Here is a 24,221-nt window from a genome sequence, read left to right as displayed (position 1 = left end):
GGGAAGTTGCCATTTTCTGTGAGAGCAGTCGGGCTGCGTGCAGCTTTGCCCAGAGATGGCTGATGAGCCAGTTGAGAGCTTATGGGTTGGGATTAGAGGGCAGACCATCATTGGTGATGGTGTGGGTATCTGCTTCAGACCACCTGATCAGGAAGAAGTAGTAATGAGGCCTTCCTCAGACAACTCAGGCTTAATATTCACAGACCATGGTGCTCATGGGGGACTTGAGCCAGCCTGATATTTGCTGGAGGGACAGCACAGAAGGGAACAAGAAATCTAGGAGGCTTCTGGTGTGCATTGATGATCACTTATCAACACAAGTGGTTGAGGACAAAGGAAGATGCTCAGGTGGACCTGATGGACCTGTTCCTTACAAACAAGGAAGGACAGGCTGAGTATGTAAAGGTTGGGAGTAGTCTTGGCTGCAGTGACTGTGAGATGGAAGAGCTCAGGATCTGAAGAGGAGGGAACAAAGTGGAGTAGAATCACAGCCATAATCTTTAGGAGAGAAGACTTTGGTCTGTTCAGGGATCTGCTTGGAAGAATCATTTGGGAGATGGTTCTAGAGAATAGAGAGGTCCAGGAGAACTGATTGATTAATTTTTTCTGCAGGGGTCACTCTTTTAAGCTCTTGGGTGGCACATCCTGATGAGCAGGAAATTGCACAAAGGCAGCAGGGGGCCTGCTTAAACGAACAAGGAGCTCCTGACAAAATGCACATAAAATGGAAGCATATGTGGTGGAAGCAGAGACAGGTGACCTGCAAGGAACATGGAGACACTGTCCAGGCATGTGTTTAGGTAGGAAAGACAACGTCCACATGGAGTTGAATCTGACAAGGGATATGTGAATGGCAACAAGAAGAGCTTTTACAGATAATTGGCAGCAAAAAGAAGTCTGGAGAAAATGTGGACCTGCTGCTAAATGGAGCTGGGGACCTGGTGATAAGGGATGTGGAAAAGGCTGAGGAGTTCCGTGCCTTCTTCACCTTCTTCTTCTGGTCTTCACTAGTAAGACTTGTGTTCAGGAATTCCAGGTCCCTGAGACCAGTGGGACAGTCTGGAGCAAGGAGGGCTTACTCTCAGTAGTAGAGGAGGATCAGATTTGGGAGTGCTTACAGAAACTGGATGTACACAAGTCTGGGCTCTGATGAGATGCACCCACGAGTGCAGACAGATCTGGCCAATGTCATTTTGAGGCCACTCAAAATAACTGTAGAGTCATGGTGACTAGGGGAGGGACTTGAGGACTGGAAGAAAGCAAATGTCATTCCCATTTCTGAAAAGGGCAAGAAGGAACATTTAGGGAACCACAGGCCAGTCAGCTTTCCTCAGTCCCTGGGAAGGTGACAGAGCAAATAATCCTGAAAACATATGAAGGAAAAGATGACTGGGAATAGTTAGCTTGGATTTATAAAGGGGGGTATCATGCCTGACTGCCCTGATAGCCTTTTACAATGACCGATGCACCAAGCCAGTCCCCTGGCTGAGAACAGTGGGTATTTTTCACCTTGACTCTAGTGAGGCTTTTGAAACTGTCATGTAACATGCTCACTGATAACTTGATGAAGTGCAGTCTGGATAAACAGACAGTGAGGTGGATTGAAAATGGCTGGAATGCTGGGCTTAGTTGTGATCAGCAGCTTGAAGTTGAGCTGGAGGCCAGTCTCTACCTCAGGGGTTGATACTGAGGCCAACATTTGTTAACTTCTTCATTAATGACCTATGTGGCAGGACAGACTGCACCCTCGGCAAACTTGAGGTGAGGTAATACTGCGAGGAGTGGTTGATACACTAGATGGATGTTCTGCTACTCAGCAGAAAAATTGACAGGCTGGAGAAATGGGCCAACAGAAACTGCGTGAAGGGCCACAAAGGGAAATGCAAAGCCCTACCCCTGGGGAGGGGGTGCTGGGGGTGCAGAAGAGGTGCCGAGGGTCTTGTGGATCACAAATTGGTCATGAGCTAGTAATGCACCCTTGCCACAAAGGCGGCCAATGTCTTGGACTGAATTTCAGGAAGAGCATCGTTAGTGGCTGGAGGGAGGTAATCCTTCTGTCCTCATTACTGGTGAGACTGCATCTGTAGTAATGTGTCCAGTTTTGGGCTCCACAGTACAAGGGAAACATGGACAGACTGGAGCAGTCCAGCAAAGGGGCACTAGAATGAAGAGGTCGGTGCATCTGACATACAAGGAAAGGGTGAGAGAATTGGGATTGTTTAGCCTGGAGGAGAGAAGGCTGTTGGGGAGATCTTATCAATGTGTATAAATACTTGGTGGCAGGGAGCAAAAATGGCTGAGGCAGACTCGTCTGTGGTATCTAATGATGGAACTAAGAGGCAATGAACACAAATTGAAACACAGGAAATTCTGCTGAAACATAAGAATACTTTTTTTTTACTGTAGGAGAGGTTGAATATTGGAGCAGGTTACCCAGAGAGGCTGTGGAGTCTCCATCTCTGGAGATAACTCAAAACATGACTGGGAACAGCCCTAAGCAGCCTGCTGTAGTTTGCTCTGAGCAGGGGTTTGGGCTAGATGATCTCCAGGGGGCCCTTCTAATTTCAGCTACTTCAGATCCATTTCACTTATGAGCCAGTATGGAGGCCCACTGCAGATACCACTCAAGTTTTTATTTTTCCAGTGCAAGCATCTGCATACATAGATAAAAAATAGATTCTTTGTTTGAAGTTGAGGTCCTTTATGAGAAAGAAAAGTGATTAAACAGCAGTAAATACAGGGTGTAGTAGAGTCTTGACTTTTCTTGAAATAGCTGATATAGAAGTCTTGTTGAGGTAAAAAGAACCAAATCTGGCCATTTGAAGCAAGTGGGAATTGAGTGGCTACATAGAAAGGTTACTGACATCTTTCAACTGAGATGCTGTTTAAATCTAGAATACCTTCATAACTTAAACTGCCTCCTAGAGCTGGTAGAAAGTTGCTCGGAACTGGAGTCCCTTGTGTCAGAAATCTCCTTGTATCTTAAAACCGCTGGTTGAAGCTCTGTATTACGACTACGAATGATGTCCCCTGGAAGCCTGGGGCAAAACAAACTACTACAGATTTCTGTTCTCTTCTCATTCTGACCTCTTATCTGATTAATATCTGCTGAGGGCTTGAGCAATATTACTCTTTTTACATTTTTTCTCTTGAAATGCTTCACAAAAAAACATTCACACACAACTTTCATTTTCTTTGTGAAAACTTGGCAAATAGATTTGAATGGATACCTGTTTCATATTCATCTTGTTTACAGTAGACTCTGATTACATGGTATAATGCTAACCCTTATTTATCCTCCACTCTCTTGTCTTGATCACTTGTTGCTTTCTAGTAGGTGATAAATGTGTATGTCTGAGTATATACTGTCATGGAGTTCCCGCTTGGCGTTATGATACTTGACCCGCTCTGGAGAACCTGAATTTCTGCTTTGTTTCCAGCTTATCTGAAATACTTACGAGTAGATCTGTGTTCCTCTGACCAGAGGAGCTAGACGCTTTTGTGTTCTGGGATCGCAGCCTGAAGAGGAGGAAGAACTTGGAGGTTCAGAGAATCTCCTGATGCTGCAAGGCTGTGGTAGATGTGGATATAGAGCACTAATTCTGTAGCTTACAGAGACGGTGAGAAGTTTTATGGCGGAGGCGAAAACTGCACAGGTCAATGTACTGTCAATCTCAGTAAACCTAGACTGTCAGTTGCCCTCTCTCTTGAGGAAAGATATTTACTTCTGGCTGACCATGGAGGAAAAAGAGGTAGAGACTGTGGCTCAGTCCCTGTCAGAGTGGAGCTGGGGACAGCCATGTGTGATACTTGGAGGCAGTGTTGCCAAGCAACTAACTTTGCAGCTGTGATTTGGTAAAAGAGCAGTTCTGTTTCTCAAAGCTGTGCCTGGCTCTGATTTTGTGTAATAAAATGGATATATTGACAAGGAGTGGGGAACTGTCCCTCTTGTATGGATGAGAAAAGGAATGTGATATTCCACGTTTGGCTAGTGATTGCTAAATTCTTCTTGTGTACTACCTCCTCTTTAAGGAGGAGGGAACAAGAATCTGTAATGCAATTTTACTGAAGTGCTTGAATGAAAATGGATAGAGCTTCATAGTACAGGACTTCATTAGTAGGATTAAAGAAAGTAGTAGTCCTATAAGAATTTCTGCAAAAGAAGATGGAAGTGATTCATTGTGCGTAACCTATTATTCTTGAATGCAGCTGAACTTGCAGGTGGATTCAAAACATGGCAGAAAGTGGCAATTGTGAGTGATTATTTTAAATAAGCTCCTTGTAATGTGTGTTCAAGTCATTTGTGTTTAAATTTGTCATTCACAACAATTTCTAGAAACAACCAGTGTGTCAACAAGTAATGATGCTTTTAAGTATAGGAACTGATTTTTCCATTAGGGTATGTACTTATGGGATATTTATTCAGTTGCCTGTTATCTGTAGATGATGACAAAAACATCCCTTTCTTCAAACATGGTAAATGCCATACTTAATGTTCACCTTCATGTCTTCATTAGAAATGTGCTCGTGCATTTGAGCTCCCCTCCTAAGCAGTGGTTAAACTGAAGAGACATGCCAATAACACACTGAGTGTAGGCTTTCTGGCCTGTGCTCTCATTGCCAAGTGATGCCTAGGTGAGTTATTTTCAACTTTAAATGTACTGAACTGCTGTATTGGGTCTGCCTGGGATGGAGTTAAAGTTAACTTCCCCATAGCAGCCCTCACAGTGCTGTGCTTTGTATCTCTATCTAGAATGGTGTTGATAACACCCCAGTGTTTTGGCCGTTGCTGCGCAGTGCTCACACAGCATCAAGGCTGTCTCCCCAACCTCCCCCCAAAGGCCTCTGGCCTGGGGGTGGTGGGCAAGAGCTTGGGGGGGGACACAGCCAGGACAGCTGACCCAAACTGACCAAAGGGATGTTCCAGACCATATGATGTTGTGCTCAGCAATAAAAGCTAAGAGAAAGGGGGTTGGGGATGCCGTTTGTTGTTACGGTGTTTGTCTCCCGGAGCAATTGCTGTGTGTACTGAGGCCCTACTTCCCAGGAAGTGGACGTTGGGACATTGCCTGCTGATATGAAGTAGAGAATAAATCTTTGCTTTCTTTTGCTTCTGCACCTGGCCTTTGCTTTTCTTTATCAAATTGCCTTTATCTTGACCCATGAGTTTTTTCATCTTTTCTCCCCCTTGGTGGGCATGTGGCAGCCAGCCAAGGTTAACCCAGCACAACTGCTGAGGGTGGCTTGTGTGTTCTAAGTAAAAAGTAACTATCATTCCCTTTAGTAAAGGTTCTGAAGCCTTGGCTCACTTTTCTGGGTGTTTTGTAGCCCATAGCAAGCAGCCTCTGAGAGAAGCGATACTAAATGCCCCTTCACATGTGTCTTGTTCACTGCCATTTCCGTGGAGTTTGGATGTTCATGTTCCTGTTTAAAAAGGTTACTCCAAAAATATGTTTATACAGCGAAACGATTCTGTCAAGTGTTTGGTCTTAAATAAGGCTTCAAAAAATACGACAGATCCAAGGTCACATGCTAGAGGATCCTGCAAAGTTTTGGGAGTCCTTTTTGAGAACTGATACTTCTCAAACAACCTTAATTCCACTCTGAACACTTAGTCACAATTCTGTATGCCAGACTAAATGCAGCTGAGTACTTTGGTATTGTATTCAGTTTCTCTTCCTGCTTCTGAAGAAAATGGTATTTTGAGGAAAAATATTTTACAGCCACAGCTTCTGCAATCATTTTGGAAAAAATAACTTTCAAAAAAAGGGAGAGCAAGGGTTTTCTTTGTGTAACACAAATCTAGTTAAAACAGCTGTGAAGAACACTACTTAAAAGTAAATTTGTTTCTTCCTTTCCCAGTTGGATGTAGCTGATAGAATGGTGTATGATGTCTGAGTGTTGATGATTGTCTGTCATGCTGGAATGCTTAACTGTGTTAATTTGAATTATATTTAATTTAGTATCATCTCAGAGCAGACTGCCATAGTTTTAGTAAGCAAGAAGCTGCCTTTAGAAGAATGCAAAGCACATTTCAGCCTTGTGTGGCATGATGCATTGTGATTGGATATAAAGAAGTTTTCTTTTTTTAAACCATGAAGTGGTCAAATACTGGACCAAGTTTTCCTCAGAGAGGTGGTGGAACATGTGTTGAATACCTCTAAGGTAACTGAACAAAGCCCTGAGCAGATTGGTCTAATTAGACCTAATTTGGAGCATCAAGTTAGCCTAAATGACCTCAGGAAGTCCATTCACACCTAAATTATTTTATAGTTTTTATTCGCTGGCTGAGGAAATACAGTAGCTGTATCTTTTAACTAGCAGACGTTAAACATCTCACTGAGCACATACCTTGTGTTTTGTGGATTGGCCCAAACCCAGCTACGAGGATGGGTATTGAAGCACTCCAAGGTCTGAGCTGTTTGCTGAGACTTTGGGAGAGTACGGTATTGGGGCGCAGCTAGGCTGGCATGCAAGTCTTGGGGACTTGTGGAAACGATTTATGTCCATGCCACTGGAGTTCGAAGTGGGGGAAAGGCTTGATTCTGTCTGTCCTCTTCAGCCTGTTCTTTGCCATGGTCTTTTGTTAAGTTAATACCCTGAGGTCCACAGAAAGTGCAGCTCTGAAGATTAATAATGTTGTTACAGTAAAACTTGGGGATCGTCCAAGAATGGGGTTGCATTTGCATGGTAGGCTCTTCCCGTGCCCGAGAACTGCAATATATCGGTGTTTGGGGGGTGAGCAGATAGGCTCTCTGTAGGCAAGGGGGGTGAATAGTGCAGCATGAAAATCTACTTGGTCTGGTCTCTTGAACCCACGAAGGAGGTGAGGGAAGACAGCATGTAGGGGAGGAGAGTAGGTGAGTAAGCCTGCAGCAAACATGGATGTTGTGGCTTAATCCCAGCAAGCAGTTAAGCACCATACAGTGGCTTACTTTCTCCCCCCCTGCTAGTGGGATGGGGGAGAGAATCAGAAGGGTAAAAATGAAAAAACTCGTGGGTCAAGATAAAGACAGCTTAATAGGTAAAGCAAAAGCCATGCAGACAAGCAAAGCAAAAGAAGGAATTCATTCACCTCTTTCCATGGGCAGGCAGGTGTTCGGCCACCTCCAGGGAAGAAGGGCTCCATCACGCCTAACGGTGACTTTGTAAGAGAAACACCGTCACTCTGAATGTCCCCCCTTCCTCCTTCTTCCTCCGTCTTTTATTGCTGAACACGATGTATGGTATGGGATGTCCCTTTGGTCAGTGGGGTCAGCTGTCCCGGCTGTGTCCCCTCCCAGACTCTTACCCACCCCCAGCCTACTTGCTGGCAGGGCAATAGCTCAGCAATAGCTAAAACACTGGTGTGTTACCAACGCTGTTTTGGTCCCAGATCCAAAACACAGGGCTCCTCTGAAGAAAATAAACTCTACCCCAGCACAAACCAGCATAGCAGAGAAGGTTGGTACAAGAAACTAACTGGCCTGTCTTTACAGATGGTTTCGGTGTATTTCTACAGTCCAGAGCCTGAAATTTGGCACTCTGCTTCTTGTCTACAGACTTGGATCTCTGGTTTCTCTCTCTGTATCTTTTTCAAACATAGGCTCACGTGGGAGAGGTCATGGAGGTGCATGTACCTGCTTTGTAATACAGAATGTACAAGGAAGGGCACCTCTCAAGTCACTGAGGGCTGCACAGAGGTTGTATAGTTTAGGGAGTGTTTACTTAAGAGTCTCTTCGGTTGTATTTGAGTAAAAATGGTAAAAGGAAGCTGACTAATGCAATTACTAGGTAACTTGTCTCTGATGGAGAAGGGTAACCTTTCATTCTTGTTTATGGCAAACAGGCTATATTATAAACCCATCTTGCAAACAAATTTTATTTCTGAGGTTTTCGTCATCATTAAAGGAAGAAATTCAATTGCTGGCTGAAGACTTTTTTTGCAGCAGCACATGCTTCTAATAACCTTTATCCTGTGCCTGGTTATGCAGGGGGGCTCTTGCTACATCCTGACAGAGTAGCATAGATCTACACATATTTTTTTTCTCTTATCAGTGATGCTTTTACTTGATGCTTAGCTATCAACTTAAGAAAACATTTTGTAAGAGCTCACTGTTCCCCAATTTTCCTTTTATTTCTGCATATAAAAGGAATATAAATTGTACACTTAAAACAGTAAGCCTTTTAGCAGTTCCTTGCTGACAAAGGAAAAATTGCAGTCAAGACCAGCTCCAGAAGCTTCCTACTAATACTGTAATACACTACATAACCTTGTCTTTTTTTAGAAAGTACCAAGTGCTGCTAACAGGAAATGATGCTATTGAAGCAAATGGATCAGTAAGCTGAAGGAATAATTGAAACTGGTTGATACATACTTCTCTCTCTCTTCTAGAGGTGGGACAGGTTGTGCAGGGGAAGAGTTTTATTCTGAATATTTCTACACAGCCTCTTTGGAGTTATGAGTAGGACTGAGCTTAATGGATTTGTTGATGACTTTTTAATGAAAAATGGTTATCCAGATAGAAAAGACAAACTTGGCGGAATTCTGTCCCTGAAACTCTGTACCACTTATCAGACACTGGCTAAAAATAGCCAAGTGATGCTTCTAAGGCTTGTCTTCCCACTGTTCTTGCAATATACCTTGAACCACACATCTCAGCTGTTGTCAAGCTGGGCTCTGGAACAGTGTGTTTAGTTGCTTGAATTGTCTGCCTTCAGTGCAACTTCATGCTGTTGAGTTTGATTTTATTTATAGCTACTAAAATAGCCCCTCTTGGTTGAACTCCTCCCCCACTTTTTTAATGTGGCAAATTTTAAGTTCTCAAATTCTGGCCTTGACTATAAAAACACAGGCTTACTAAGCCAGCTGTAAGAGACTTCTAAAGACTAGAGATATGTTTAAGCTACAGCCTTTTGTTGCCTTTGCAGCAAAATACTGGTTTATATAAACAGACTTTGACTTCTGAAAAGCATGTAAAGACTGCAATTGTGTGAGTTTCCTAGTCTTTGGGTGTGGATGTAAAGCAAGGAAGCCTGTTCTACTGTAGAGGAAAAGAAATAAGCTTAATGGGGAGTAGATGTGACACAAGAATGTGCTTCAGGCTGTTTGTTTTGCTTAATCAGAAACTAATTCAGTGGATCAAGTGATGGGTAAATAGTCCCATATCAGTAGTCTCAAAAGACTAAAGGTTCAAGGACCTGGAAGAACATTTTATTTGAGAATAAAGATTCTTGTGCTGTGGTTCTTGCAGTTTCCTTTGCTTCAAGATCTCTATGCAAGATCTGCAAGATCTTTTATTCTTTCTAAGATTTGTTCTTTAATTCACAAACTCTAATTCAGTGGACATGACTAACATTGCAGTTAAGCTTTTTGTGTTGGGGAGTGTGTGTGTGTTTTCTTGGATTTTTTTTTTTTCCTCTTCCCCACCCCACTGAGAGTCTGAAAAATGGTTGGAGATGGTGGATGTGATTCTACCTTTCAGGGGGAGAACTAAGCTGCCTTCAACAAAGTTAGTAAGAGATGGTCTTTGAAGCAGCAGGATTAGACGGAAAATGGATGATAGTAATTGTATTGCTTTTGAGCATTTTAGTATCACATTGACTTAATCCCTGTCTCTAGTGCATTATGTTTCAAGGAGAAAAACTCAGAGGAGTCACTATAGTTCTGCCTTGTTCTTCTGTTCTTCCCTGGGTAGCTACTGGAGGAGGGACTGTGTTACTTAGCTCTTCTTGTGTTGAATTACACAAAATACAACTGCTGCTTGCTCATTTTCCATCTTTTCTGTGTATCTGATGTACAAGAGTGCTTGTCTTCTCTTCATGATCTTTATCTGTATCTCAGCTTGTAGGAATTACAGGAGTTTCTGGAAAATATTCATTGATAACCTGGTTGAAATCTTGAGTAGCAGAACACTTGTGCAGTATGAATTGCATGGGGGAGTAATGCAGAGAGAATGAGCACTGCATGGGCATGCTTGTACTGATGCAACCACTAGGGCTTTTTGGTAAGTCTTTGGCCAAAATGATAGTTTTTAGGAACTGGCTAGCAACCACTCGGGATGAATCAGAAGAGACTTGTAGATTTTCTTGCAGTTAATTCTCTGTTCCACAAGATGGAGCCAGTTATTTGACAAATAAAGTCTGTCAACCAGCAGCAGAATTTGGAGAAACAGAAGAGAATTAAAATTACTTCACTGTGCTTTATGGTCAGAGGACAAGCAGGGTGCAGTTGAGTGAAAGGAAGAATTGTAGTCAGTCAGAAGTCTTTGAAGATGTTGGCCCAAGATAAGTTTGCTACAGACTATATTGAAATGCAAAGCAGTTAGTGCTCTGTTATATGTAATACTTGGCTTCCTTCCTTGTAGAATTGCTAATTGGTAACTGCAAGAATGTAAAGTGAAAACTAACTATGTTTTTATGTGCCTCTGTAATACAAACCTTATTTAAACTTAGGCTTGACAAGCTTTCTTCATTTAAAACTTTGTCTCAAACTTATTAGTCTCTTGGCTAACTGGTTTTATGCACATAGTGTAAGGGGTTCAGAGTAGTTTGCTGAGGTGTAAAAGAGTCACCTTTCCCTTTGATGCAAATATGAAATTGAAAGGCTGTGTGCTTGCTCTTTTTACCCCAATTCTGACCTCTGTTTGCTCTCTGTAAGTTGAGATGTTTAGTATGAGTGGGTACCACCTGTGCTGCAGCAAAAGGAAGTGTTTTGGTATTAACCCGCAGTTACAGGAACCTGAACAGATGGTAGTGGAGTGATGGAGGGAAAGAAACTCTGAATTACTGCAGTAAGGGAGGCAACCACCATCATTTTCCTACTTTGTAGTCATATCTGCAATAATCTTATACTTGCTCCTTTGTGGACATCTCCCAGTTCGGTCATATCCCAGTACTTTTGTTTCCTTTTCCCTCTTTTTACTTTGTGCTGCTCTCCACTGCCTGTTTTTGGTGTGGGTTTGTTTGTTTGTTTTCTTTTTTTTTTAACTTGTTTGTGTGACAGGTACTGCTACTCCTGCCCAGTCTGGTAGTGTATAACCTTTCTCACTAATTTCTTACTGCAGGTAGAAGCTGAGTAGGGGATGGAATGTTGACTGAGAAGTTTAAAGCAGTTAAAGGATTTTTATACAAACTAATCAAATAGAAAGCTAAAGCAATGTTTCACACTGTATTGACTGCTTGGATTCATATACAGTCAGTATATGAGGCTTCCATGGGTTTTGTAATGCAGGTAAAAGTACCTTTTTCTCAGTATTTTAAATGAGCACTATCATGTAAGCCTTGTTTTGTACACGGTACAAGACTGCATCCACTGAATAAAAATAAAATTTGAGCAGTTTGGAATAAAACTTAAACCTTGGACTTCTAAAAACAAATGTGTTTTGTCTTGTGTTTCCTTTGGAAATGCACTATACTAGCTTCAGCATTACCATTCCTTTCATTATTCTTGCCCCAAGATCTATATCAGCTGTACCCACAAAAAGTTGGTTTTATCAGCTCTAATTAAATTAGCAGGGTGTGTCAGCAATGCTGTGAACATTTATTGCAGCATCTTCTTTCTTGCAGTGTCAGCTTTCTAGTATAATGGAGTAGAACATATGGCCCAAACTGAATGAGTTATGCGGATGGGGAAGAAAGGGATATAAAGGAGTATATCCACACACTTTAAGGACATGCAAGGTACTAGTCCAGTTTAAAAAATATGGAGGAGAAATACCTCATCAAAAATTATATCCTGAAGAGGGGAAGTGTGGGAAAATTTTTGAAATACATTGGGACAAAAGCTTTCATCTCAGTAGAGAATATGTAAAAATGATACCTTTTTCACAAAATTCACACTTTGAAGTGCATTTTTGAATAAAAGAATATCATGTGAAGATGGATAACTTTTTCAGCAATTTAAAAGTTGGCTTGAAATTGACTTATGTGAAGACTTGTATCTAAAATTATGTAAATGATTTCAAGCTCTTTATTGCTTAAGCTTTAAACAGCTGAAGTCAGTTTTTGAAATGTTCTAGGGTATTTTAGTAGCTATAGGTATTTCTGCAAGTAGGGAGAATGTTTGTTCTGTACAATAACTATACTGGCGTGGAAGTCTGCTGTAACTGGAAAAAGCTCTCTTCAGGTCGTTACTTAAATTTACAAGTTACCTAGCAATTCTAAAAACTTAAAGACATACTGGGAAATGTTGTCTTGTGGCTACATATTTCTTTCCTTTTTAGAGTCTAGATTGTCTTTAATAAAGGACTCCTTAAATACTCTAAATGTGTCACAACTGGTGCTGTTCCTGAGAGTTTAATTGAATTCTAGTTTCCATTCCAAACTTGGCGTACAGTTCCTGAACGCAAACTAATGTAGTAGCGGATGTGGTGGGTTGACCCCAGTGAGCAGCCAGACGCCCACCCTACCCCTCATGCATTCTTCTTTCCTGTGGAATGGGAGAAGATAGAAGGAAGGTGGAAAGACTTGTGGCTTGACATCATGACAATTTAATAAGGAAAGCAAAAGCTGTGGACACAAGTGAAGCATAAAGAGAAAGTCATTCACTCCTTCCTATCAGCAGGCAGATGTCCAGCTATGTCCTGGAAGGCAGGGTCTTGGCATGTGTAAGGGTTGTCTTTGGGTTGCTGAAGTTTTTTCCTTGCTTCATCCAGACAGTGTTTCAAGGACTTCACAGTATCCTAGTATATATTCTAGTATAAGCATTGGTCATTTTCAGGACAGCACAAGTCCTATTGCTTTTTTCCTTAAATTAACTTTAGCAAAGGATGAAAGAGGCTGAAAATATTTTGAAGCAGTGAAATTATTCATATCTTAAATGACTGAAGAAATTACTTGAAGTGTATTTTTATATCAGAGTGGCGCATTGATAGTGGTGCATCAAGCTGCTGAAGTGCAGCTCAGCTCTTCTAGTAGAAAGTTTGTATTCAAATGGCTTTCAAAAGAATAACATTACAATTGCATTAAAATTTATGTCAAGCAGTATTTCATGTTAATATTGGCTGATTGGAGTTGCACTGTATAATGTAGTTCTTGATAGATAGGCATTAGTACTGACATGTAAAGGTGTCTTAAATAGCATAAAACAGCAGTCATCAAGATTCTTAACATCCAGTCTTCATTTCTGAAGCCAAATGTCTGTCATCTTAATTGGCTAGCAAAATACATCCAGCAGATAAACTAGGTTACTTTCTAAATTTTAATGAAGAAAAACAAATGTATCTTTAAGGACCCAATGAGAAGAAACGTGAATAGTCTTATTAAGTGCAAGATATTTCCTGTGTACAGAAATAAGGATCCTGACTTCATACAGAATTGAGATAACTACAAATTGTGTATTGAATCAGTCCAAATTACTGTTAAACATTTCTCACACAGGATGGTTTACAGACTAAGCTGTAGTTGACTGTTTGGTTAAGTGAAGCACAGCTGCTTTGATGCCCACACAGAAAACATTTTGTAACTTTTTGCCTACTGCTTAACTGTGGCTGTAATTGATTTGTATTAATTAAAACATTTTTCATTTGAAGTGTTTAATGTTGCATATTGTCATTAGTCTGAAATAAATTCAGATATTACAAGTGAACATTTTTTTTCTGGCCTCAGGTTTGTCTGTTACTCCACTGCTTAATTTTTTACTTTATTGCTTAAATATATTTGATTTCCCTATGTTATTTCAGAAATGAGCACAAAATAATGAAATCTGAGCTTCTAGGAAAATACGAAAGTGTTCTTTTCCAGGAGAAAACCAGCTAATTCACAAGTTGTGTTATGATCTTTCTTCTTGTTAACAAAATTCTAAGTTAAAATATTAAACGACAGAGTTAATGATCTCCCTCTTCATTTATTAAGATAGTTAAGATAGTCGTCAGTCATGTCAAGCCCTCATTCCAGTCTTGTCTCACTAATGTAGAACTTGCCTATCTGGGATGTCATAGCTGAGGAAGAACCTGAAGAATAGAAGATCACATGATGTGTAGTTGTACAAACTCTGTTGTGGTAAAAACTTTATAGTGGCTGTGTAAACACCCAATAGGATAAAAATATGGACAGCATATAGATACTACAGGTAAACGCCTCCTGTCCCTATAGTAACCTGACCAAAACTGGCTTCCTTCTAAAGAAGGCACATCCCTGGGTTGGGTAGTTTGGGGGAAAACTGGAGCAGCTGTTGGGAACGCAAGACCTTGCCTTATTTTGTTTCTAAACCATCATGGCTACATTAAACAATTGCATAAGGTGAGGTACTTTATCTACAATGGAGTGGCTAAGGAGGTTTTTTGGTTAAGTTTCTTCTGGTGTGCTACTTTAGCTGAAACTTAATATGTTGAGTCAAATGGCCTGCAAAACTCTATCCTGGAGCACTAAAACTTAAAGTAGTATAAATTGTACATGGGATCTTCCTGTACTATAGATCTACACAGACTGTAAGGACAGGGTGACTATTTTGTGTTTGTAGTGTTTCATAGCGGAAAACAAAAAGGCAGGTCAGCAGGTTGCTAGCTGTTGAACTGTTTTAAGACACATTGCAAACAGCTTGACTGTTTATTCTTACCTGATGAGTAGTAGTTTTAATGTAGAAGTGCCATGTGGGAAATGATGTGTTGGTTTCAATGAGTAACTGCTAGATCTCTTGACCCCTGAAATCTAATCTTATGATGGTAGCACTTATTTTGAGAACTGCCTGTCATCTTAATCATTTTGGTCTTAAAGGTCAAGCAATAGGCATCAGGCGGTCTGACTTTTTGAGATCTTGTTCAAGACAAATTAAAGCAAGGTGGCTACCCAAAACATAGCCAGTATTTCCACTAGTAAGAGCAAGGCTTCTTGCAACAAATCCCGGGAGCTGTGAATGTGTCTTGGGATTTTTGAATACAAGTTCAAAAGAATGGAGTCTAACTGAAAGGGTTTCTCCTGCTTCTTTGTTTTGGCTATTGCTGAACAGTGCTTGCACATTATCACGGCTTGCTTTTTTTTTTTTCTCCCCTGTTCTGTACCCCCCCCTGCAGATAAGTAGGCTAGGGGTGGGTGGGCAAGAAATTGGGATGAGACACGGCTGGGACAGCTAGTGACTCTGACCATTCCATACCATATGATGATGTGCTCAGCAATAAATGCTCAAGGAAAGGAGGAAGAAGGACATTCTTGGTTATGGTGTTGTCTTCAAAAGCAAGTTGTGTGTGCTGAGGCCCAGCTTTCTAGGAAGTGGCTGGACACCTGCCTGATGATGGGAAGTAATGAAGAAATACCTTTTTTTTTTTCTTTGCTTATGTGGAGTTTTTGCTTAACTTATTAAAACTGTTGTTATCTCAGTCTGTAAGTCTTCTCACCTTCCTTCTCTTTTTGCCCTGTCCAGCAGGAGAGGGGAGTGAGCAAACAGCTCTGTGGGTGTTTGGCTGGGGTCAACCCAACGCAGTCCTAAGCTAAAGATCAGAAGAAGGAGGCATAAATTTCTTTTCTAGGCTCCAGGAAAGTGTTCGTACAGTATATTAATATCAGAATGCAAACTGCTGGAGTTGCATGAGTGGTCTAGATGCGCATCTGTCATACAAAGTTGGAAAATAATTGCTCAAAATGTTTTCCAACTCTTCAGTGCGCCTTCTTGCTTTTGACGGTTAAGTATTACTTAACCGTCAAAACTTAACTCCTTAGAGCTCAGAACTAGATGGACTTTAAAGCAGTGCCTTTGATAGTGGTGGTGTACAGAGCTGGAATAAAACGATATAAATGTGTTTAATTTGAGACTCTGTAGTAACTTCAAGTCAAACATCCCAAGTGTCACAGTGGGAGTTCAGGCCAGCATACTTTAGGTCTGTCTCAACATGCCAACGCAGATGAGAAACAATGCTAATGTTCATAAATCAACCTGATTCTGTGAGAAAAATCATGGGCTGTGAATGGCAACTCGTGCTGTAGTTTAGTAATCAAGGGTATTCAGTTTTCTACCATTCTTAGTCATGGATATTTTCATCAGTTGGTTTTGTAAATCTCTGTATAATCATTCTGTAAGAGTTTGTATGCTACTGTTGTAAAGTCTGTGCTGTATGAGGTATTAAAGGATTTGTTGTGTTAATGTAAGCTTGTCCTGCATTTAATTTCAAGTTAAGTAGAGGTGCATGTCTTAGGAAGGTTCCTAACTGGAGAAAAAGGGGCAACTTCTACTGATTTCTCTTGATGCTTGCATCTGATACATAGCTGTAAGGATTATTCAAGATGTAAGCAAAATCTTGTTGTTAGTAGTAAGCCAACTTTCTAAAGTTAGTTTGGGTTTTTTTTGGGGAGATGGGGGAAGTTGGAGGTGGAGGCCAGTGGACACAACATATGACTTCCTACCTTAATCTGGCTAACTCTAATGTTATGTGACATCACTTAGAAGTAGAAAGCTGTAAATAAAATTGCTAACAATGGAGACTGTTAGAAGTAATAGACATCCTAGACAAAGAGCTGTGAGCCTTTATTCAGACTTATTTATTCCTGTTGTCAGTATAGAATTATGCCAAAGAAAATCTTCACAGCATATGGAATTTTGAAAACAACTAATTTATTTCCCCATTGCCCTTAGGTCCAAGATGGGCCTCTTGGAACACCGGTGTTTTTATTTGCATCAGATGTGCTGGAATACATCGAAATCTTGGGGTCCATATATCAAGGGTCAAGTCTGTCAACTTGGACCAATGGACACCAGAGCAAATACAGGTAAAATATCTTAAAACATTTTCAATTTGGAGGGAATGCCAGGAGTCCTTTTGAAAGGATTTGAGTTTATCATGATGCCCCAACTTAAACGTTTTACAATCAGAGTAGTTCTTAATGTGTTATATTTCTACTGTAATGAGTTTAAGTTCTGAAAACTCACTTCAGAAATCGGTTTAGCTATCTTATCTTTATATTGTAGATGTATTGTACCTTGCCATGGGGACTCTGAAAACTGCTTCTTTCTTGTATCTGTAGAAAACATGTTGTAAGCCTTTCCCTTTTCCATAGGTGACAGTAAGGTAGCGTTCATGCATCTGATTCTTGATTACATTCTTTTAGTGTACCAAGTACTGGCTTTTCCAGGTATGCTCCAGTCTGAAGCCTCTTTCTGCTACCAGATAAATTTTCTTACTCCTATTCCTCCTGGTCTGAAGAGCCATCCTGAGAGATTAAAGTTTATCTTTCACTGGATGGGTTAGTTTATACTGTAAACAGCATCTATGTTGTTAGCTTTTGTCCAGCAAGTCTTGGCAGGCAGCCGTCCTGTCATGTGGGAGCATCTCCCAAGACATAGGGCAGCAGAGCGGTCTCCAAGTTTAAAACTTGCAGTGTCATTTAAGCACACCAATAGCATTCTGACTGTTTCAGGATTTAAAGTATTGATGGACATGAACTAACTGTTTTCTACTACTTTCCTTTAGTGCATGCAGGAAATGGGAAATACTAAAGCAAGACTACTCTATGAAGCTAATCTACCAGAGAACTTCCGCAGACCTCAAACAGATCAGTATCCTTTTTGTTTTAGCTTTCACATTGAAATGACTTTTAATGCAACTTAGATGCTTTGACTGTTTCAAGGAACTGGTACATTTGGCAGCTCACCTTATTTATTTCATTGATATTGTTGTATAAGAAATGACGGTGGAAGTTGGGAATGGTTCAGAAAAGGTTTAAATTACTTCAGTTATAGCAAATCTACTTTGTAATGAGATTTGGCAAGACCCATTTATTTTTGCTTTCAGAACAGGTGACTTCATAAATTCCCTGTATGTAGGAGTTTAGAGTGATACTAGAGAGCTTTTGAATATTCTGTCTTTATCTTGAATAACTGCCAGCTAAAGTTAGAAGCATTTGAACAGGAAATAATGAGCTGAATGGTGAAGTAAAATAAGCCACTGAATCTTACTCAAGTGAAGTATGGATTTTTTCCTCTAGATTAACTGTTCTGTAATGTTTTGGAGTTGAAGCGTATACATTCTATGAAGTGGGTGAGCAAAGACGACTAGCATGGGAATATCTAAATAAACCAAACCTTCCTGACGGCCACCACTTGTGTTGGTGTGTGGTTATCACCATGTACCTGGAAGGAGAGGGTTGGAAGAAGAATTGTCTACTGCCAATAAATAGCTTTCCTCAAAAACTACCTTTTTGAATGTACTGAATCATTAGGATAATGTTTAACGGCATTAATTTACATTTGTATTAGCTCCTGATTTAGTGAAGTTACTCCACAGGTAGGATTTGCTTCACCTGATCTTACTGGAACTCTTTAATTGTAATGAGATCCTAAACACCTACTGTTAAGTGAGCTGAATCTTTCCCCAGCTCTCTTAGCCTGATGATGATACAGGCTATGGAGGCTGACAAACGGACTTAACCGTAACTGGATCTGAATTTTCCTTTTCTATATCCAAAAGTGATTTTGGTTCTTCTGTTTATTAGATACTATGCTCAATATGCTATGCGCAGAAGATTATTTTTTTTAAGGGTTAGACTCCATTATAAAATGCACTTGAGAAAAACAGATATGTTTTTTCATATTGCAGTAGCTTTTAAATTAAACATACATATGCATAAGAACAAAGTAACTGGAACCAGATAGCACTGTAATATTCCAGCTGTAATATTCCAGAACTTTTTCAGCCATAAGACTGAAATACTTTGACTAAAACTTATTCAAAAGTGGATCTTGAAGATGTATATTTTGTTCTTACTGCAGCTAACTTGAATTCACTGGTGCTGTTGCAGGAGAAGCAATAATGCTGTACTCTAAGCTTTTCTTGTCAGATCAGAACAAAAGTCTCATTTTTAGACTTTCAAAATAATTCCTTTGTTGACAATGTATACCTTGAAATAATTATATAGCTTTTTGAACAGTTGTCAGTTTCTAAGTAGTGGACTTGGTCAGTTGAATATATTCCATTGCATATGTTTTCTTTATTAAAAATACAGTGCCAGGAGAGAGGATGCCAACATTTTTTGTTTCATTTCTCAATTTCCCCATAACTTTGGCAGCTACTTACCTGCTTGACATTCATGACAAGCTGTTGTGTTATGGGCTTTTTTGCCTTTCCTCTTTGCCCTTTGTATCACTACAAAATCAGCATTGTGTCTCATCAATATTTTGGTTATGAATATTCTCAATATTCTTTTGGATGAACTCTGAAACCTCTTTGCATGTAATGATCACTTGTGTATATGTTCTTCTACATAGCGCTTAACTTCCTGTAGCACTGTAATATACTTATTTCTGGGTTTTGGATAGTAGAATGGAGACACAGGAGAAACGTGTATGTGGGATCTGCCCAAAATCTCTTGCTAAAGATCCCCCATCACTTCTGCTTCTTAATCACAAGACTGACCTTTCTGGGCATTTTTGGTTTTTTTATTCTTCCCTTGTACTTCACAGGGATGCTGTGGTGTAGAAGCTAACTTTGAGGATCATCTTGATGGTTTTTTGTATGGCAGCTTTAGCTTCCTGTTTGAAAGTGGTTTTTTCCAAGACTACAGTGAATCATTTTTTTGTCTCTTCATTTTACTTCTTAAAAAGTTTTGGCATGTCTTGGGGTTGTTTTAAATTCTGTTGTTAACAACAACATGGTAGGTTATTGATCTAAAGAAACTTACGTGGTCAAAAAATTCATGCATATTGAAATGGGGTAACTTGAATACAGTGGATATTTTTCAAAATGCACAACTTAATACCCCAGTGTAATAGCATCCTGAAAAACTAAACCCTATGAAATTTAAATATTTATGGTTCTGTGTTAATAATTTTCAAATTAAAACTTTCTAATTGTCTGAAATATCAAGTGTGCATTCTGGGAAACTGCTAAAAATAGGGAAATATTTATGCAAAAGAACTAAAATATCTAACACCAAAATCCGAGCAACCAAAGCTTAGAACACTTGACAAAATAAATGTGCCATCTGAAAATGTTAATTGTGGCAAATAACTAAGACTTTTTATTTGAAGAAAGGATAGGTTGTTCTAAGGTATTTCATAACAGTCAAGTTTTGAATGATTTTTGTTTACGTCTAAATTAGTTATAATTTAATACAGTTATCCAGTTACAGCCCAAAAGCATGGGAAAAAATTAAGTTCACTTTCTCTGTCTCCTCCCCCAACTTAGATTATATAGCGCAGTAATTTGTACTGCAAGTTGAAAATAAACTTTCTGAGGGAATCCTGTCTAGTCTTTGCTAAATTTCAGAAGTTGTGGGAGTTGTATATTATACAAGTTCCATTCATCTGTAATTTGATAATATACATTGATTTTTTTGGCAAAATGACAGTCTTTTGGTATGTGTGAAGAATAATGCGATATTAGTATTGAGATAGTTGCATGTTCAAAGTGCTCAAGATGTCCTTGAGAATGTAGATACATTTGGAAAGAGGTAGAAAAGAATGTTTTGGTTTTTGCAACTTCTACAAAGCAGTGTCTTCAAGTGACACTTGCATACAATTTGAAACTAATTGTGATTGTTGATGATATAATTTGATGCACAGAATGCAGGAACTGAGTGCTCTGAGTTCAGTGTTAATCTTAAGAGACAGTACGTGGAGCTAAGGTATCTTTCCATTGATTGAGGAAAAATTGCTACGGAAGTTTAAGATGCAATGAATCAGACCTTCCACAGTTGCAACTTCAGTTTCTGAATGGATAATCACGTTGCCAAACAAATTAGTTAAAATTTATTCTACAGGTACCAGAGAATCAGCTTTACTAAAGTTAAAAGTATTCACACTGCTTTGGAAGAACTGCTTTATGAAGCTGAGAGAATAATTGAGGAAAACCAACTAGTTGTTCTTTTTGTGTTTGAGCTAGTGAGTTGTCAGTTCTGGTCTTCTACATCAGTATGCTTGCTGCTATTTCCACCTTTGCTTCAATATCTTTTTATCACTAGTGTTTTAGTTTTCTTTCCCTTCCACAGAGATGTTTGTTAGAATAGGAGGCTCTCATGGAGTACTTAATGTTCTCAGAGAACTGTTTATGATCAGCTTTTGATGGATGATATAATTTGTGCAAATCAGAGAACAGGTACATACATTTCACCTTTTATCTGAAGAGAAAGTGTTTTTTCCCCAAGTTATGATGGATAACTATACTTTAATTATTTACCATATATGAATACCTTTGTTTAAGTATTTGCAGTACTGCAGCCTTGTATCTTATAAATACCAAGTGAAAATATCCTAACTGGAACACTGAGTTACTTCTAGTATATTTTTCTCATATTGTTTCATTAAGAGATTAAACTGCTTAATTCTCTGTAGTAAAAATAAGCTCTTTTTGGATACTGCAGTAGCAATTTTTCTGTGTAGAGCAGTTTGGTTGTTTTAAAATGACAAAATGAGATGGAGCAAGAATCTGGTGCAGTTCTTTAATTTGAATAACCCGTCAGCTTTTTAGATTAATGTTGCTATTTATCTGAATGTGTGTTTTCCTTAAACTAGCTACTTCCAGAGCTGTGGAATTTTTCATCAGGGATAAGTACGAAAAGAAGAAGTATTATGATAAAAATGCAGTTAATGCCTTCAATGTAAGTAAACAGCTTCACCAAGAATTCTGTCACTTTTCTTTTTTGAAAGCTACATAAGAGAAATGTAGAAAACATTACATATGTTAAAATGTCTTTTACAGTCAAAACCTTTTTGATACAGAACTAAATGCTTTCTTTTGTATCTCTTGAAAGCTATTGCTAGGTTCTGTAAGTTCAACATACATTGTCTATTACATACATAACAAGAAAGCATTATGATCCAAAAAATAGCTTGCTTCCGACTCTATATTGTGTTTTTCTGTTTCAGTGATGGGTAGTTCTTCAACAGTATGCTTTGAGTCCTTTCTGAGTATATTTTTCTGTGTTACAGGGGTAAGATAGTTACTGTTTCTGGTGACTTTGGCTTCCTTCATTCTCTGCAATACCTTGATGAGAAGTCCTAGGGTGCATTGGGCCCCTCTTTCTGAGGGTCTAATTGCTCTGCTGAATTCCAGACTGTTGCTTGCAGTGAGGCGCACTGTAGTAGCGAACACAGGCAGTATGGCAAACCAGCTGTTTAATCATGTAGCTGTGTGTTCACTACCTAAGTTGGTGAGTGCTTTTCTGGCAAAGCAGGTTTGAGAATGTCAGCCTTTACTGACGTTCACAGCCTTGTTCGTTTTTTGGGGTATGGCAATTTCTGGGGCATACAATCTAGTTTATATATTTTTATTTATATAGGTGCACTTATGCTTAAACACACATTCCTCCATACCTACATTATTTAAGTATGGCCTGACGTAACTTACTACTCCATCTTACTAGGCAGTGAACTTTGACAGGGAAACGAGTGCAAGGGTGGGCGTAAAGAGTAAGAGTTTATGCTGTCTTTCTCATCTGAGAAAATGGATCTTTGAACAATAGTTTCATTTTAGAAGGGAAAAAAAAAAACCAAACCTGGAAACTAGAGAAGTGTTGCATTCATTAAGCATTGTTGAAGTAGGGGGAAAATTGCTTCACTTAAGAGGTAAAATACAATTGTGATTTGAATTACACTGTCAGTTACCCTTCTTTTATTCCAAAGTAGAAAATAGGAAGAATTGTTTAAAATTATACTTCTTTTAAAAGTTTAAAATATTCCCAAGATCTTTGTAAACAGAGAGCCTAGGTGTCTAATATAGTAGTCCACTGCTGCCTTAATATGTTTGAAGGAGTAATCAGATTTTGCTTTATTGTATTTCAGACTAATACGAATTGCTTACCTGTCATAGCAGCAAGGATAGAATCCAGACAAGCTGAAGAGATGCTTGTTACCGCTCAGGAGAGGGAACACCATTTTATTTCTTCCTACTTGGGGTTTTCTTTCATTGACTAATGTAAATGGCATAATCTCCCTAAGATAGGAACAAAACGCGATCGTGAAATATTTTAGTGATAGTAACTCATGCACACTCACATTCACCTGCATTTCTTCAAGGCCACCAAAGATCAGGTTTGAGGTAGGCAATCTGAACTCACAGTTACGGCAAAATCCTAAAAGTCCCAGTCTGCCGCTTGAACTGGGTTACCCTCCTTGGCTCTGGCACCAGCCCAGCTCACATCCACGTGTAGTGCCATGACTGGTGCTCAGCGATCATCTTTCGAGTGGGCCCCGAGACTGACAGGGAGGAGGAAGAAAAGGGGAAACGGAGCCTCCATTCTACATGTCTGGTACACTGCTTTTCTGCTCCTGGCTACTGTTGGCAGGGAAGAGGGGATGTTACCCTACACGTCAAGCACATGGAGGTCTGTGGGGAGTTTGGGAAGATCGGGGTGAGGAAGGGAATTCTGTGGAGGTATGCATTTCTGTGCCTGTGCAGGGGGTGGTGACGGTTTCTAAAGCTTTCCTTTTGCAGTCCTGATGGCATTTGAGACACCTTCCCTCTTCCCACCCTGCCAGGAGGTGGCTAAGATTCCCGGGGAACTGAGGGGCGGCTGTGGACTTTTAGCCCTCTGCCAAGTGTTTTGGTAGCATCAGAGCACTTGCTAGCACGATACCCCCATGAGTAATGGTCTTGTGAACTGTTCAGGTGGGGTGTCTGTGCTATGTCACGGCAAGCTCTTTTCTTCTGGAAAATTTCTTTACCGCGCTTACTTTTGCAGAGAGCACCGTGTCCTATTTTTAATCGAAATCAGCATTGTTGGGGTGACCTGTGAGCTTTTTAGCACACTTATATTTTGTTATCACCTTTGAAATAGCAATGCCTTCTGCTTGGGTTAGGACCAGTTTAACTTGGAGATGCGTATGTATGTTGTCATTTGGTAAAATGAATCCCTTCTGGGTATCAGCAGGTAATACAGAAGTGCAGAAGCAGTCTTGCTATGCCCTAAGGGTTGCTTTCCTTAACCAGGTAATTTCACTGAGGTGGCATTTAAAAATTTAAGGGTCTTTCCCAGATTTTGTCCCCTGTTACATGTTGCTTGTGGTAAAAGCTTCCTGTATCATAAAACTTGTTTTCAATAGATTCTCTTAAAACATGCAGTACAATATTTCTCTTAGCTTAATTTTGGCACGATCATAAGCTTTTCAAGTTTGTCTAACAGTACAACATCTGTGTTAATGTTTTCTGTCTGTTGGAGCCCAAGAGTATATGTCAAGGTTCAGTTCTTGATTCTGTGATGCTTAGGATTCATGTATCTTTTCCTTTGTTACAAATTTTTTATTTATAATTGTTAATTCTATGAGATATTTTGTGTTCTGACAAGACTGTTGTATTACTAAATTTGGCTTTTAGAGATAC

The 24,221-nt window shown here is 39.7% G+C and overlaps 1 protein-coding gene across 2 annotated transcripts in view; it reads left to right on the top strand.

Annotated features, from left to right (window-relative positions):
• Positions 1 to 24,221, top strand: part of SMAP1 (small ArfGAP 1) — a 94,512-nt gene that overhangs the window by 8,413 nt on the left and 61,878 nt on the right. For both annotated transcript variants that reach the window (XM_010565786.1, XM_010565787.1), the window contains exons 2-4: positions 16,544 to 16,677; positions 17,379 to 17,464; positions 21,426 to 21,501. In XM_010565786.1, the coding sequence (XP_010564088.1) occupies positions 16,544 to 16,677; positions 17,379 to 17,464; positions 21,426 to 21,501 (296 nt within the window). The remainder of the gene's footprint in view (positions 1 to 16,543; positions 16,678 to 17,378; positions 17,465 to 21,425; positions 21,502 to 24,221) is intronic.

This window comes from Haliaeetus leucocephalus, unplaced genomic scaffold, assembly GCF_000737465.1.
Source record: "Haliaeetus leucocephalus isolate CR32 unplaced genomic scaffold, Haliaeetus_leucocephalus-4.0 Scaffold195, whole genome shotgun sequence".
NCBI classification, from domain to species: domain Eukaryota; kingdom Metazoa; phylum Chordata; class Aves; order Accipitriformes; family Accipitridae; genus Haliaeetus; species Haliaeetus leucocephalus.
This window is presented reverse-complemented; position numbering and strand designations above follow the sequence as displayed.